The sequence below is a fragment of the Periplaneta americana genome, chromosome 5 (genome assembly GCF_040183065.1).
Source record: "Periplaneta americana isolate PAMFEO1 chromosome 5, P.americana_PAMFEO1_priV1, whole genome shotgun sequence".
Lineage (NCBI taxonomy): Eukaryota > Metazoa > Arthropoda > Insecta > Blattodea > Blattidae > Periplaneta > Periplaneta americana.
The window spans coordinates 43,110,081-43,125,682 of record NC_091121.1 but is presented as its reverse complement, the minus strand read 5'-3'; the positions used below and the strand labels follow the sequence as shown (position 1 = coordinate 43,125,682).

General features: G+C 38.0%; 1 protein-coding gene across 9 annotated transcripts in view; it reads right to left on the bottom strand.

Annotated features, from left to right (window-relative positions):
• Window positions 1-15,602, bottom strand: part of Dscam4 (Down syndrome cell adhesion molecule 4) — an 888,085-nt gene that overhangs the window by 179,303 nt on the left and 693,180 nt on the right. For all 9 annotated transcript variants that reach the window (XR_011332025.1, XM_069825522.1, XM_069825527.1 and 6 more), the window contains exon 3: window positions 1,874-2,194. Coding sequence is in view for 8 of the 9 variants with exons in the window: in XM_069825522.1 (XP_069681623.1) it covers window positions 1,874-2,194 (321 nt within the window). In the remaining variant the exon portion in view is untranslated. The remainder of the gene's footprint in view (window positions 1-1,873; window positions 2,195-15,602) is intronic.

The following is a 15,602-nucleotide window of genomic DNA, read 5'->3' as shown; positions in this document are numbered from 1 at the left end:
CAATAGCCATGGAAATATTGGTTACATGAGTTATGTATGTACGTACAGTATATGAATAATGTAAAATAAAGTACACTATGCTACAGTATTAAAGAAAGTACAGTACATTTGAATTTTATTATTTTAGTTCGATTATAGAGGTTTCACGCAATCATTGGGAATTCGTCATATTTTTATGTGCGTTTGATGGCTTTATATTACATGTAACGGTGCATCATATTGCAGTCCTTTTACCCATCTTCCCATCTCGTCTTTGGTCACTCTAGAAGTCATCTTCCGATATACCGCGGATATACTATAGGCCCATCGCGTAGAAGCAGCATGTGCCCCGACAGCCGCTTTGTATCAGGCTTCTCCCAAACAATAATTATAATTATATATATATTCGTCGTCATGCAAATGAAGAGATAAGTGTATGAGTGTCCATTTATTTTATCCTTCGAAAATAATCAACATTCATTCAATCATACTTTTCTGCCCAAGGGCATATCTTTCACTGAAAACACAGCATTCTCCAATTTTCTGCCTTCCATATATTAATGTTGTCTATAATCTGATATTTTCTTCTTTCCCGAACTTTTCTCCCCTTCACCATTGCAATGAATCCTTCATTAGATAATTTCTTCTTAGCCAATGACCCAACCAATTTGTTTTTCTCTTCCTGATCAGTTTCAGCATTGTTCTTTCTTTACATACTCTTTCTAGCACAGCTTTATTTCTTATTCTGTCTGTCCATTTAACACGCTCCATTTTTCTCCATATCCACATTTCAAATGCTTCTAGTCGCTTCTCTTCACTTCTCGTAATGTTCTTGTTTCTGCCCACATTCCAAACATAGCGCTTCACTAAACTCTTCCTTAGTTCTTTTTCCAGAGGTCCGCAGAGGATGCTCTTTTTTATATTAATACGTTCCTTGGCTATTGCTATCGTCCTTTCCACTTCCTGGCAGCAGTATCACGTAGTTCTTTTTTTGCAGAGCTGTGCAGAAGATGCCCTCTTTTCTATTAAGAGCTTCCTTTGCTATAGCTATCGTATTTTTGTTTACTTGCTTATTAGCATAGAAAATTGTTAATCATATTTTAACATAATCTCTAAAATTAATTTCGAACATCTGTACAGTTTATTGTGGGTCCCTATCACCACGGCATGGCGCGTCCTCAGGTTGCGGATAGAGGAAACGGCCTCCAGATATGGAGGTTAGCTGCGAATATATTGAATAAGCAGTCGTGGACAGCCGCAAAGGGGTGGTCCTCCAGCTTGGGGGTTGGGCGAAGGGCTAACAACCCATCACCGTAAAAAACAGCTTGTTACGAAACCTAACAATAAGCTAGTCTTTATAGAACAGGAGGGGTAACATTAGTAGCAAAAGAACTAGCTAGATATAGAATAGACTTCGTGGTAGTACAAGAGGTTAGGTTAGATGGGAATGACATATCACAAATAGGCGATTACTTGATGTATTATGGGGAAGGAAATATTAATCACCAATTAGGGACAGAATTCTTTGTACATAAAAGAATAAAATCAGCAGTAGAGTGTTAGTTGGGAGGCCAGAGGGGAAAAGACCTTTGGGGAGGCCGAGACGTAGATGGGAAGATAATATTAAAATGGATTTGAGGGAGGTGGGATATGATGGTAGAGACTGCATTAATCTTGCTCAGGACAGAGACTAATGGCGGGCTTATGTGAAGGCGGCAATGAACCTCAGGGTTCCTTAAAAGCCAGTAAGTAAATAAGTAAGTACAATTTAGTTTTGTTGTAAACCATTTCACTTCGCCGACATACAGTAGTATGAAGTGAAGTTGCAGCTGTATTAACGTTGGCTCGAAAGACGTGAGCGGACTTGGTAGAGTGAGTGCAATTTTATTCTTACCTGCTCGCACGTGCACGTCGCGGCTGAGGATCTGCCCCATCTGGTTGCGTGCGCGACATCGGTACAGCGCCGTGTGAATGTCATGGCGGTAGTGCTCGGCAGGGAACGGCGGGAACACGAGCGAGCCGTTGGGGTGGACGAGGCGGAGGTCTGGGATCTGTGCCACGGGGGTGCCGTCCCCAAGGCTCCACTCCAGCTCGGGCGGGGGACTCCCGTGCGCCGAGCAGTCCACACGTCCGCCCGAGCTGTTGGAAAACTCGACCCGGTGGGGGGGCTCCTGTAGGAACAAGGGGCCCTGGAGGTCCAGCGCCACGCTCCACACTGCAACAAAACAAACAATGTCAGCATGCCAGAGTCATAGGACACTACAACTTCACAGAGAGACGTAAAGGGAACAGTTTCGAGTTTTATAAAGTCTGGTTCACAATAAACCGGGAACGGAAACGACAACGAGAACGTAAATGATGTCAAAATAAATGTATTTAAATGTGAGCATTCACAATAGTCAATTGCCATTTAGCATTTACTCGCGCATAAGCAGTGATAACCACCGGCGTAGCTCAGTCGGTTAAGGCGATTGCCTGTCGGTCTGAAGTTGCGCTCGGGAGCGGGTTCGATCCCCGCTTCGGCTGATTACCTGGTTGGGTTTTTCCGAGGTTTTCTCCAACCGTGAGGTGAATGCCAGATAATCTATGGCGAATCTTCGGCTTCATCTCGCCAAATACCATCTCGCTATCACCAATCTCATCGACGCTAAATAACATCGTAGTTGATGCAGCGTCGTTAAATAACCAACTACTAAAAAAATAAAAAAATAAGCGTTGATTAGGCAGGCAGTCATAGGATGTGATTCAACAGGCTGTGGTCACACTATAATGGTTGGACGAGTCCACTTAGGCAAGGAGAGTATGATAGTACAGAGATTAATCCTTTTAATTATTTTATGCACGAACTAAATATTAAGTGCAACTATAACAGTCATGATGTTAATGTTAATGTTATGTTTTATTTAACGACGCTCGCAACTGGAGAGGTTATATCAGCGTCGCCGGATGTGCCGGAATTTTGTCCCGCAGGAGTTCTTTTACATGCCAGTAAATCTACTGACATGAGCCTGTCGCATTTAAGCACACTTAAATGCCATCGATATGGCCCGGGATCGAACCCTCAACCAGTTCGACAAAACAGTCATGATGATAGCCGCGTTACAATATTGAAGCTAACAAAAAGTCGAGGAAGAATTACATGAGTGCATAATTATTATCAACGGAAAAAAGTTAAGTTATTAAAATGAGCAGATAAATAAACGAGTTTGTAAAAGTGTGAAAGATGGTCTAATTTCAAGTCATCACCGCTGTGGAATAACGATTAGTACGTCTGACCGTGAAACTAGCTGGCCCGGGTTCAAATTCTGGTTGGGAAACGTTACCTGATTGAGTTTTTTCCGAGGTTTTCCCTCAACTCATTAAGTACAAAGGCTGGGAATCTTTGGCGCTGGACCCTGGACTCATCTCGCTAGCATTATCACCTTCATCTCATTCAGACGCTAGATAACCATAGCAGTTGATAAAGCGTCATAAAATAACCAATTAAAAAATTTAAAGTCTAAAAATTGGAATAAGATCTGACTCTTGCATTCATATTATGGTGTTTGCGAGAAGCATACACTTGTTTTCTTGTATGAATTATACTTATTTCTCTTATCATAGACCTATAGTAACTGCTCTCCAATAAACCAATTCGAATGAAACATATCTAGTAGTTCCTTTACAAATACTTTTGTATATTTACTTACAAATGGCTTTAGAGAACCCGGAGGTTCAGTGCTGCTCTCACATAAGCCTGTCATCGGTCCCTGTCCTGAGCAAGATTAATCCAGTCCCTAGCGTCATATCCCACGTCCCTAAATTAATTTTAACATTATCCTCCCATCTACGTCTCGGCCTCCCCAAAAGTATTTTTCCCTCCGGTCTTTCAAATAACACTCTACATGCACATATGGATTCGTCTGTTGCTTTGCCCATCTCAAACTCTGGGTTTAATGTTCCTAATTATGTCAGGTGAAGAATACAACGCGTGTAATTCTGCTTTATGTAACTTTCTCCATTCTCCTGTAACTTCATTCCTCTTAGCCCCAAATATTTTCCTAAGCACTTTATTCTCAAACACCCTTAATCTCTGTTCCTCTATCAAAGTGAGAGTCCAAGTTTCACAGCCATACAGAACAACCGGTAATATAATTGTTTTGTAAATTCTTTTTTCAATATTTTTGAAAGCAGACTGGATGACAAAAATTTCTCAATCGAACAGTGAAAATACTTGGATATATGTAGTACAGTATATATTCAATAAAGAAGAAATAAAAATTAATAATACAACACATAATTTGCATTAAATTTATTTAACTCTCAATCCTATTCAAAATGCGTATAAATAAGAGCCAATTAGTTGAAAATCGAAGTACACGATTACACCCAATCGAGAACATAAAAACGTTTCACGCAATTACAAGGTTTCTATTAATCCCTTGCAACTTTTTTTTGCTGCATTAAGTTCAATGTTTGCTTCGACATAAGCCTTAGTTAATCACAAACTAGCAAAAAAATACAAGAATCTTATAGTGACGATTGGGTTTGGTATAAGACTTGTGCCATAATTCGGCAAATGAAAACTATTTATTCCCTAGTTGCCAAGTACAGATAGTACGCTTTCACTTCCCTCATTAGGAATCGAAAGTAGGGCATTTCAATATATGGCTAGTTTCATATTTCACTGCATTAGATTCACTACTCAGGATAATGTTACAAAGCTACGGATTCACAGCTACACTACAGAAACTAAATTATAGAGGGTGTAGTTGAAACAGAGCACAAACCGTAGGTTCACTGGAATACTACGCTTAACTAAAATTACTGCTGCAGACCATAAAATCAAGCTGAAACACAAGTACAGGTGCAGAGAGCCTTTATGAAACGTAATCCTCATGATTAAACATACGGATGCCAAAAAAAACTGCCCGGCATCAGCAACTGTCTGAACTGATACTTTAGGACTGCCGTTTTAGTATGTTGTGTATGGTAAGCAGCTTCAAAGCTTCATTAAACTTCGTGGAAGAGTCACTAAATTGGGTTCAGAAGAACTGTCTTACAAGCGGAGAAAAGCCGATCGAGCGGATTTCAGTTCTCAGAGCTCCGCTGGGAAGCTCATTTCAGCAAGGAGATGTTTTGTAGTACGGTTAAGAAAAGCCTTTCGCTCTTTTAAAGATAAATGTCTTGTAACGACATATTATACAAGTAGAAAAGACACTAAAATAAATGAGAAAATAATGACTGTCAAATGTAACTTAAATTTTGTAAGTATGATTGTGAAGTTATTTTGACGTATAACATCTAAATTCGGTCTACGCTAATAGAAGAAGATCCACCGTGTGAAATTAATTAATTATGGTTTATTTAACGACGCTCGCAACTGCCGAGGTTACATCAGCGTCGCCGATGTGCCGGAATTTTGTCCCATAGGCGTTCTTTTACATGCCACTAAATCTACTGTCGATGACACAGCTCATCTGCCCTGAACCTTGGGGAAGTTAGGGGTGTTGTTTAGAGGGGTGTGAGGCTAACTTTGGAGCAAGCGGCTAGCTAACGGTACTTTGCTTAATCCCCTTTCTATTTTCTAAAAAAAAAAAAAAAAAAAAAAAAAACATTTCTCTCTCTTCATTTGTACTTGGAAGACGTTTGCTTAATAGAATTGCTGGTGTAAATATATATTCAAAGTTAAGGCATAGCAATATAACTTTCATGTGTACTGTACTCCATAGTAACGTGGCGCGGAATTGGTAAATCAATGTTTTTATAATGCATGCTACGTTGTATTTCTAACTTTCTCTCCATCCACTACTAGTGCGAAACTACTACCCCAACTCCGCATTCCTTCCAGGGCAGATGAACTGTGTCACTGACAGTAGTGACATGAGCCTGTCACATTTAAGCATACTTAAATGTCATCGACCTAGGTCGGGATCTAACCCGCAACCTTGGGCACGGAAGGCTAGCGCTATACCAACTGCGCCACCCAGGGCGACTATCGCAGTAGTGTAACTGTTAGCATACCTGGTATTAGCATACCTGGTTTGAGTAAGTTACCTGGTTTAAGGTTTTTTCTGGGGTTTTCCCTCAACCCATTAAGAGCAAATGCTGGATAACTTTTGGCGCTGGACCCTGGTCTCATTTCGCTGTAATTGTCACTTTCATCTCACTCAGACGCTAGAAAAACATAGCAGTTATTAAAGTGTCGTAAAATAACGCAGTGATTTGATTTTGATCGCCTGGGAAACGCTTACATCATATGCGATAAACTAAACAATGTCAACGAGTCCATTCCTATACACATACGTATGTACACATACTGTATGTTTCTGCATAGGTACATAAACTACTCAAAAGAGTTTATTGTAATCCTTGTTTGGGAGTTTGCAATATGAGTCGGTTAGAGTCATAACTCACTTGTTCCAAAAATTAAAATTTTCACAAATGAGGGAAAACATATTTGTAATACTTGGAGCCCATTTACTTCACAATGAAGGTTAATAAATGAAAGAGTAATGATTAAAAACTACCATTCAGATTTGTAACCGTATTTATTTATACAGGAGTAAAAGTTATTTAGCTTTAAATTATGGATCATACGAGTTTCGACAATGATCTTTGGATCATGAGTATTCTGAGAGTGCTCTCTTTGGAACATGTGAGTTTAGAAAGTGACCAGTTGGGATCATATGGGATTTGACAGTAATAAATTACAGTATTACACAAGAACATTACCTCAAGCATATTTTTAAATTCAATATAAAAGAATAGGTATCCAATTATTAAATTTTTCAGTTGAGTACATTTTACAAAATAATATAGTACAATATAAATTGAGGTGTTCAGTCAGAGAGAAGGATGTCACAAATCTTGGAATAGGGAAATTAAGTATTCTCAGAACAGTCTGAGAATTTATGGTTGAAATTTGAATTCCAGTGGGCTGAGCTATTCCCAGACTTATTGTAATTATGACACAACATTCTAGAGACAAGAAAACTAAATTTTCTTAGAAAAGCGGGTTCTCCCTTATTTGAGTCGACCCCTCAATTTACAGCCTACAAAAGAAATACTGATTATAAATTTTATCAAAACTCAAATTTTCGTTACTACGTTCCTTTATATCACAAGACTAATATCTGCTTCCATCAATTCGCACATATGTTCAGTATTGTCCAGTTGATTATTATTCAAGGCACCATCAATTATATACATGTAGAACTTGAATATATTATAATTGAAGAGTCCACTGCAAAATGAACCAAGACTGTCAATGCATAGCTTAAGACATATAGAATGTACATAGAGAGTTATATGGCATTAAGACTGATAGTCATTGTCCAGTAATGATCGGAAAATCACAGTTAAGCTTTGAGCGCTAAGCATTTCAAACTTTCAATTGCTTCTCCTGCAAAATGTATTCCAAATGACATCCATTATTCTTGCTGTGGACTCTTCAATTGTGATAAAACTCTAGGCCCTGCTTAATTTACCAATATACCAGTAGAAACCAAGCAGAATCAGAAAATAATATTAACCTTGCTAATTTCGCCTGGTTTCTTTTCGTTATTTCTGGAGCTGCTATACATTTCCGTGTTCGTCCTCTTTCTCCAACCGGTAATACGTTCTCTTCCATAATACTACGCTTACAAAATGCTCAATTACAGCAGCTAAATTCACTGATTTTTATAAAAATAACAAGACACATGCAAGATACTCATCCACAACCCTGTTCTACACAACAAGAAGTGGAGAAGCGGAAGGGAAATACTGATCGGTGATTGGTCGAGAAGCGCTATACAACAGAATTCACAAGATCCAGTGATCATGAGACTTTCGACAGAAACCGGGAAGTTTGTCGCCTGTTTACACAAGCATATGTAAGAAATGTAAAAAATTAACCTTTGAATCGTGGTCTACACAGATAACCGCATGGGAATACAACGGTATCTCAATTTTTCATTTTTGGAGCATGTGAGTTATGACTCTAACCGACTCATATTTAAAAATAATGTTATTAAGTTGTGCTTTGACATGAACGCAAAACAGCCCCATTTATATCAACGAAATATCAGAATCTCTAAAGTACTGCCGACACCATCTCTATGCAGACGACCTTCAAATATACATAAAATTCCACACTGACAAAATAAATGATGCAATAACTAAAATTAATGACGATCTGGACTCAATCTGGACATAGACACTGAAATTACGACTTAAACTAAATCCAGAAAAATCACAATCATTGTGGGCCATTCACGTTTGTTAAGCACTATTACCATACCAAATTTGTCCCCAATTAAAATATACGGCACCGAAATTGCGTTCAGTGAATCAGTAAAGAATCTAGGTATTTATATGGATAAAAGTTTAAATTGGAACATTCAAGTTGCAGAAACCTGCAAAAAAGTATTCTCATTAATCCACTCTTTTTGGCGATTGAAGAATTTTCTACCCTTTTCCATGAAAAAAAAATGTTAGTGCAAACACTCGTGATGCCCCACTTAGATTACTGTGATATTCTGCTTACTGATCTAAGCGTTACTTCAGCTCAGAGACTACAACGTGTTCATAATATGTGCGTCCGTTTCGTCTGCAATATTCGCCGGGCTGATCACGTAACACCATCCCTCGAAATGTTGTCCTGGCTCCGTCTAGAAGATCGTAGGAAAATCCACTGTCTTTCCCTTCTCTTTCACATATTGCATTTCTCCACTCCTGTCTATCTTGCGTTTCGTTTTCAAAATTTATCCACCCATCATAACCTAGACACACGATCACAACACTCCTCAATATTATCCATTCCCTCCCACCGAACATCCTCATATTCATCTTCTTTCACTGTGGCTGTTCCTCGGCTTTGGAATTCCCTACCGAGTAATGTCAGGAACTGTCAGACATTAAACCAATTTAAGAATAGGCTAACGAAATATTTTTCTAACAATTATTGTTAACAATAATAGCTGTTTCATGTTTCTCAATGTTTAATGGTTATATATCTGTGGCTTGGTTCTAAAAGGGCCAATGTCAATTTTTTGCACTTTTGAGTTATATACACTTTCGAGCTTATCTCGGTCTGTTCTTCCATATACTAAAAGGGCCAATGTCTGCTGCAGTTAATGTGGAAGGTGCAGAGCATTCACAAGCCAATATCATAGGTTCACTGTACAATAAAGCAAATTTCAAACCCATTTATCTCAAAACTAACATTTTTGACATTGGCCCTTTTAGAACCAAGCCACAGATATATCACAGATAAATATCTAATTATCTCATTATTATTATTATTATTATTACTATTATTATAACTATTTCTTACCAATGTTTATTATTGTCACACTAACATTACTTATCCAACTTTCATTATTTACTTTCATGTTGTTTTATGGTCTAGATATTAATGTAATAATTAGACTTCGTTGAATTGCCACACGCAGCATGCAATCAGGTTGCCGATGTACGGTAGTATAGAGGAGGTGAGCGACCGCCCGGTCCCGTAGTATAAGCAGTTCATGTTAAGAGTTGTGACCGGTCCAAATAGATAGAGCAGCTACAGCTAATGTATACCTATGTAAGCACTTGTTTTTGCATTATTGTGGTTGGAATAATCAAAGCTTAACATTTGTTCAGTGCAGACAAGAATTCAATCAAACATACTACAATGAGAGTGTTACTGTTCCTAATAATTGCCCCTTGAATACCCTTACCCCCGCAGCCAGTCTTGACCCATTGGGGAACGTGGTTGGATGCTGTTAATTATTATGCAGAACATTACGGAAAAATAATGGAGGTAATTAATGCATTGGATAGCACAGACAGTTCCGCTGTTGCAGCTGTAAAATCATTGCCTTCTGAATAGCTATTGGAAGATATTGTGTTCATTGATTCTAATTTTTAAATCGTGTCCAAAAGCATCATTCTGTTAGAATCGTCTAAACTAAAACTTTCAGAAGCCCTTAATATAGTCGATAAAGTATCACAAACCGTTATCCAAAATAACAATTCACTAATTTCAGAAAAAGTGAAATGTAAATTGAGAAACATTATTGCTAAAAATTCTGCCTATTGAAAACTTCGTATTATAAATGATGTACCATCAGGTCACGACAAGACATCTGAAGTTGGTATACTAAAAAGTAGTGACTTTCCGTTCTTCAAATATGTACGTATTACATCGTGTGATGTTGAACATACACTTTCCCAAAATAAAAACTGTTTAAGTGACCATCGGAGGAGGTTCACTATGCAGTCGCCCAAAATGTACGTAACATATTCAAGGATGATGTGAATATCTTACATTAAATTTTAAGAGTTAATATATCTCACTATAAAATAATTGTGTATTTACATGTTTAGACATTTCTTACTTCAATGATCATTCATTATATTTCTTGAATGCAGGATACAGGTTTTATTGTAACCGCAGTATACTGCTCAGTGTTTACTGCACGCCCTCTTTTCATACAGTCTATACCGCGTGTTCAGTGAACCTTGCGATTCTCGTGGCAATTCCACGAAGTCTAGTAATAACTATGTAAGCAATTGTATTCAATTAGAATTAGAGTCTGGCTGGGCGGAAGAGAAGGTCTACTGGCCTTACTCTGCCAGATTAAATAAATAAATTATTATTATTAAATAAATTATATATAATTTTCATAAATCATGAAATTGTGAGTTGCATGGATTAGATTCTGGTTAGAAGTTCCACGGTATATAATACATTCGTTTAATTAGTGAGTATGTTGAAATAAATTTATATTACATCTTGATTATACACTTTTAACACTTAGTAGGCCTACTTGTTTACAACTGATGATTCGTTATTTTGTTAAATTAACTATTAGAAATCTGAAGATGGCCGACATAAGACAAAACTGGTCATTAATTAATGAAGGTAAAATGCCACATTAGTTTCAATTTAACATACCGGTAGTAAAGTTGTTTATTTAAAAAAGTAACAAATCATCAAGAAATAAAATGTTTGAATACCAGTACCGGTACTGGTACCAGTATTAATTAAGTCCTCCACAGTGACAGTTTCACTCAAGAGAAAATATTATTAATTTTGTTTTATAATTGGCATAATTATGAACCCTCTATGAGTAAGCACATCACAATCTTCTGAATTTTACAGCTACATCCTAATTAATTAATTACCGGTAATTATATCACTCATTTTATAAATTCAGACAATTCTTTGCTACATAATTAGGCCTACCCATGTTTTACAACTTCGAAATCTTTAAAAGATTATTTGATATAGACTGCATATTTATGGTTGACAACCATATCAAAGTATTAGTGTAAATTTTCAGCACATCACCACCGCTTCGCAGCGACGCCCTATTGTATTTTCTGTCCAGGGAAAATACTTGTCTCTTAAGAAAACACTCACTTTGTATCATTGTATTTTCTCTGCATCAGAAATACTATGCCATTGCTGCGAAGTGGTGGTGATGTGCTGTATTGAACATTTAATGTGTTGTTATGATGCAACATTAATCATTTTGACCAGCCTCATGGTCTAGTGGTCAGAGCTTCTGGCTATAGTTCATGAGGTCCCGGGTTCGATTCCCGGTTAGAGTACAGTATTATTCCTGTGTTCGTCCATGGTGTGGAATTTAGGTTAAGTTTAGATTTAAGACCTCTCCTGGCACCACACTTTCATAATCATCCTATCACATCATCGGGGCAATGTAACTCCGCCTTCCAGGCACCCCAACCTCAGAAGTGGGTTACAACTAAGCCACGGCCAGGAGAGAAGACCAGAAACGTCGAAAAGACAACCTGGTGGCATTGGATTAAAAAAAAAACATTCGTTTAATGAAAATTGCTTTTCATGGCAAGGTTCATGCCGGTATTCAATCCGAGACTAAACGGCTAATTTTTAATAGAATTCTCTTAGTTATTATACCTGAATAAGAGACTGAAAATCGATTGCAGTCAAGGTAGGGGGCTCTGTTCGCAGTGGGAATGACGACATAAATTTAGATTAGAAGACTGAAACGAGCTGCCGTGTTGGAATGCACGTGTTATTGCAGCACGCTTCAACACGGACGGTAAACAAGAACGAAGTGGGACCTCAACCCTTAACACCTTCCCACCGTTGCGATAACGGAAGGGAGCGAAGAAAGGATACACATGAGGCCGAGGTGCACGAGCTGTAAACCTAAATTGGTCATTACTCAGGAACAGACAAAGAGCAGCCCCAGCATGTCTTAAAATTCTGAATAAGGACTCAAAAGGACGGAACTGTTGTAACTTAGAGAAGGGCTGTCTGGTGGAAACAAGACACGGGAATAAGTGTCAGGGTTTAATTCACAATTTACCGCCCCTTACATGGGGAAGGGCTACACAATATGAGAGTTACTTCATAGCGTATTTTGGAAGGAAAGAAGATAAATCGTGCAATTATGTTGTACATAAATCCTCATCTCCTTTGCATAAGACATCTTAACTGGTTTATTTTGGTCACAATTTCCCTGCTTCAAGAGAGCAGTATTTTATCCATAAAATAACACTCTGTGTTAAATGTATATTCATAGGTCTATAAATTGTATAATTAAAGAATTCTTAATAATTTTATAATTTTCCGTCGCCCTTTAAGCCTAAACTCTTCCGCAGTTGGCAGGATATTGGCGTACGATGACTCTAGACCTGAGTTTAAATACCGGTGATGACGGAGAAGTAAATAAGTAGTGGAGAAAGCCAAGGTCCTGAGTGTTTTTTTATCTGGTTTTCCGATTTCTTTCCATCACTACACCGTTCTTCTCCATTTCAGTATTCATTATCATAATTTCAATGGTATCCGTTCGAAACTGTCCCGCGTGTTGTAGTGATTAGTGTACAGAGGACATCAGTTTGGGGAGGCATACCAAGTTTTCGAAGGGACTTCATCCGATTCTTCAACCTACCTTTTGTATCACACAGTTGACTTACGATATATGCAAGAAAGCAGCCGTTCGGACTACCAACAACATTCTCAATTAAGAGAGTGGTAAGGCACAATAGGGTAAAGTTGCCTATTTCCGTGATACCCCTAATCCCGTGATACTTTTTTAAAATTGAATGTCAGTCAAAGCTTCGCCTTTCGACTATAGCGCCAGACATCTTTCTCGAAAGATTATATCTTTCGCCTATTTTTGATACATCGATGAACTTCCTAGCAAGATACCCTACCCCGAGACATTTAGTGAAAAAACCGTGTCACGAAATTAGGAATATCACCCTACGTCCATTCGGGACTGCGGTTCTAGACTTCGGGACTCTACTTCATATAAAAGAAAACAAAAGCCCTAAACTTATGTTCTGTGATGTGGTGATTAACATTACATCAAATTTACGCTGGTTCAAAGCCGGGTGTTAAATTTTTGACTTACAACTACGTCTTTTTTCTCACTAAATATGCGTAAGCAACTTGGGAATTAACAGTCGCATAAAAATGCTTTCCTGTTTTCCTTTATTCCCCTTGTTCTCCTTTTATTCCTCTTGTATTCTTCTTGTTCTCATATTTCTCTTTTACTCCTTGTATTCCTCGTTTTTCTTTTATTCCCTTCTTCACCCTTTATTGTCCCTTATTATCCTGTATTCGCATTCTCCTTGTGTTTCCCTTGTTCTCGTATTCTCACTTTTCTGTTTGTATTCCCCTTGGCTTTATATTTATCTTGTTTTCCTAGTATTCCCCTTGTTCTTTTTCATTTTGCCCTCCTTGTATTGCCTCTTTTCTTCTTGCATTCCCCTTGTCCTTACATTTCTCGTGTTCCCCTTGTATTTTTCCTTTTATGTATGCAGTAGGTTATTTTACGACGCTTTATCAACAGCTTAGGTTATTTAGCGTCTGAATGAGATGAAGGTGATAATGCCGGTGAAATGAGTCCGGGGTCCAGCACCGAAAGTTACTCAGCATTTGCTCATATTGGGTTGAGGGAAAACCCCGGAAAAAACCTCAACCAGGTAACTTGTCCCGACCGGGAATCGAACCTGGGCCACCTGATTTCGCGGCTAGACGGGCTAACCGTTACTCCACAGGTGTGGACTTTTCCTTTTATCCTTGTATTCCCCTTGTCCTTACATTTCTCTTGTTCTCCTTGTTCGGCTTGTCATCTCCTCCTCCCCACCCACTCGTAGTTCTACGTAAAGATATGCAGCATAGTAAAGCTCATTATCTGTCGATGTTTTAAAGTGGAGATAATTCATGAGCATGTCTTCTTTTTAAAACGAACTGAATTTGAGCATTTCATGTTGAAGTTTTACGGGACGTTGAAAAGCCTTAATGGAAGAACTTTAGGTAATAATTACCGGGAATGTCAAATTTCAGATTTTCCTTGTGATTTCGTTCAAAAGCAGTGTTTTAGGCAATCCACCGTGTGCTGGAACTTAACATGTGCAGCTTTTTCGAAAAACTGAGACATTATTACAGAGCTTCATTATCTTCTATTATATTTTATCATTTGTACGGTACTAATATGTGTGTCGATTCTCTGAAATAAAAAAAAAAATACAATATCGGTATTAGAAATAATCATAATATATATGTAGCTGTTTAAGTAAATTTGTTAAAAATTACTATCCCTTTTTCCCTTGGTAAATCATATTTACTGTACTATTAAACACATATTTGCTATGTCTTTGTATGAGGATAAGATAGAGATTGTAATTTCCAAATTACCGTACTCCTAGCTAGAGCGACCACTTCTCTGACGCACTTCGTTTCCTGGTTGCCGCATATGGAAGGTGCTAAATGTGTGTAAAAATAATGCAGTACCCAACACTGCATAAATAGTGTGCGAGTATTACCTACTCGTGTTAAATTGCTTTTTTATTTGTACAAGGATAAGATAGAGATCGTAATTTTCAAATTGCCATACGCCTAGGAGGAGCGACCACCTCTCTGACGCACTCCATTTTCTGGTTGCCGCAAAGGCAAGGCGCTAAATATGTGTGATCTGTATATGTACGGGTATTATCCGTGTTAAACTGTTTATTTATACTCGTACTAGGCTAAGGTAGAGATCAAATTGTCATACGCCTAGCTAGAGCGACCACTTCTCTGACGCACTCCGTTTCCTGGTTGCTACACATGCAAGGCGCTAAAGGTGTATAAAAATGATGCAATGCACGATACTGTATACGCAGATAGATTTCGAATGGTTAGGCAGATAGATGTGGTTGGTGGATGGATACACGGATATAAATGAATGGATAGGTAATGTAAATGGATGCATTAGTAAGTGTATAGCTTGTTGGATGAATGGGTAGGTAGTTAGGTTGATGATGGAGAAGTGGACATATTTTTAAACTCATGGGAACTGGAGGAAAATTCTTAATGCTTTCAGAAGTTAAAGTTTGTTCATAAATTTAATGTTATGAAATATTTTAGTATTTATTACACTGAGTCAAGAAGTCAAAAGGAGGATAGCAATGGCAAAGACTTTTAATATACAAAAAGGAGCATCTTCTAAGGACCTGTGGAAAAACAACTAAGGAAAGAACTAGTGAAGTGCTTTCTGTGGTGTGACATTGTATGGGGCAGAAACATGGACATTATGACGAAGTGAAGAGAAACCACTAGAAGAATTGGAACTGTCGATATGGAGAGGAATAGAGTGTGTGAAATGGACAGACAGAATACGAAATGAAACTGT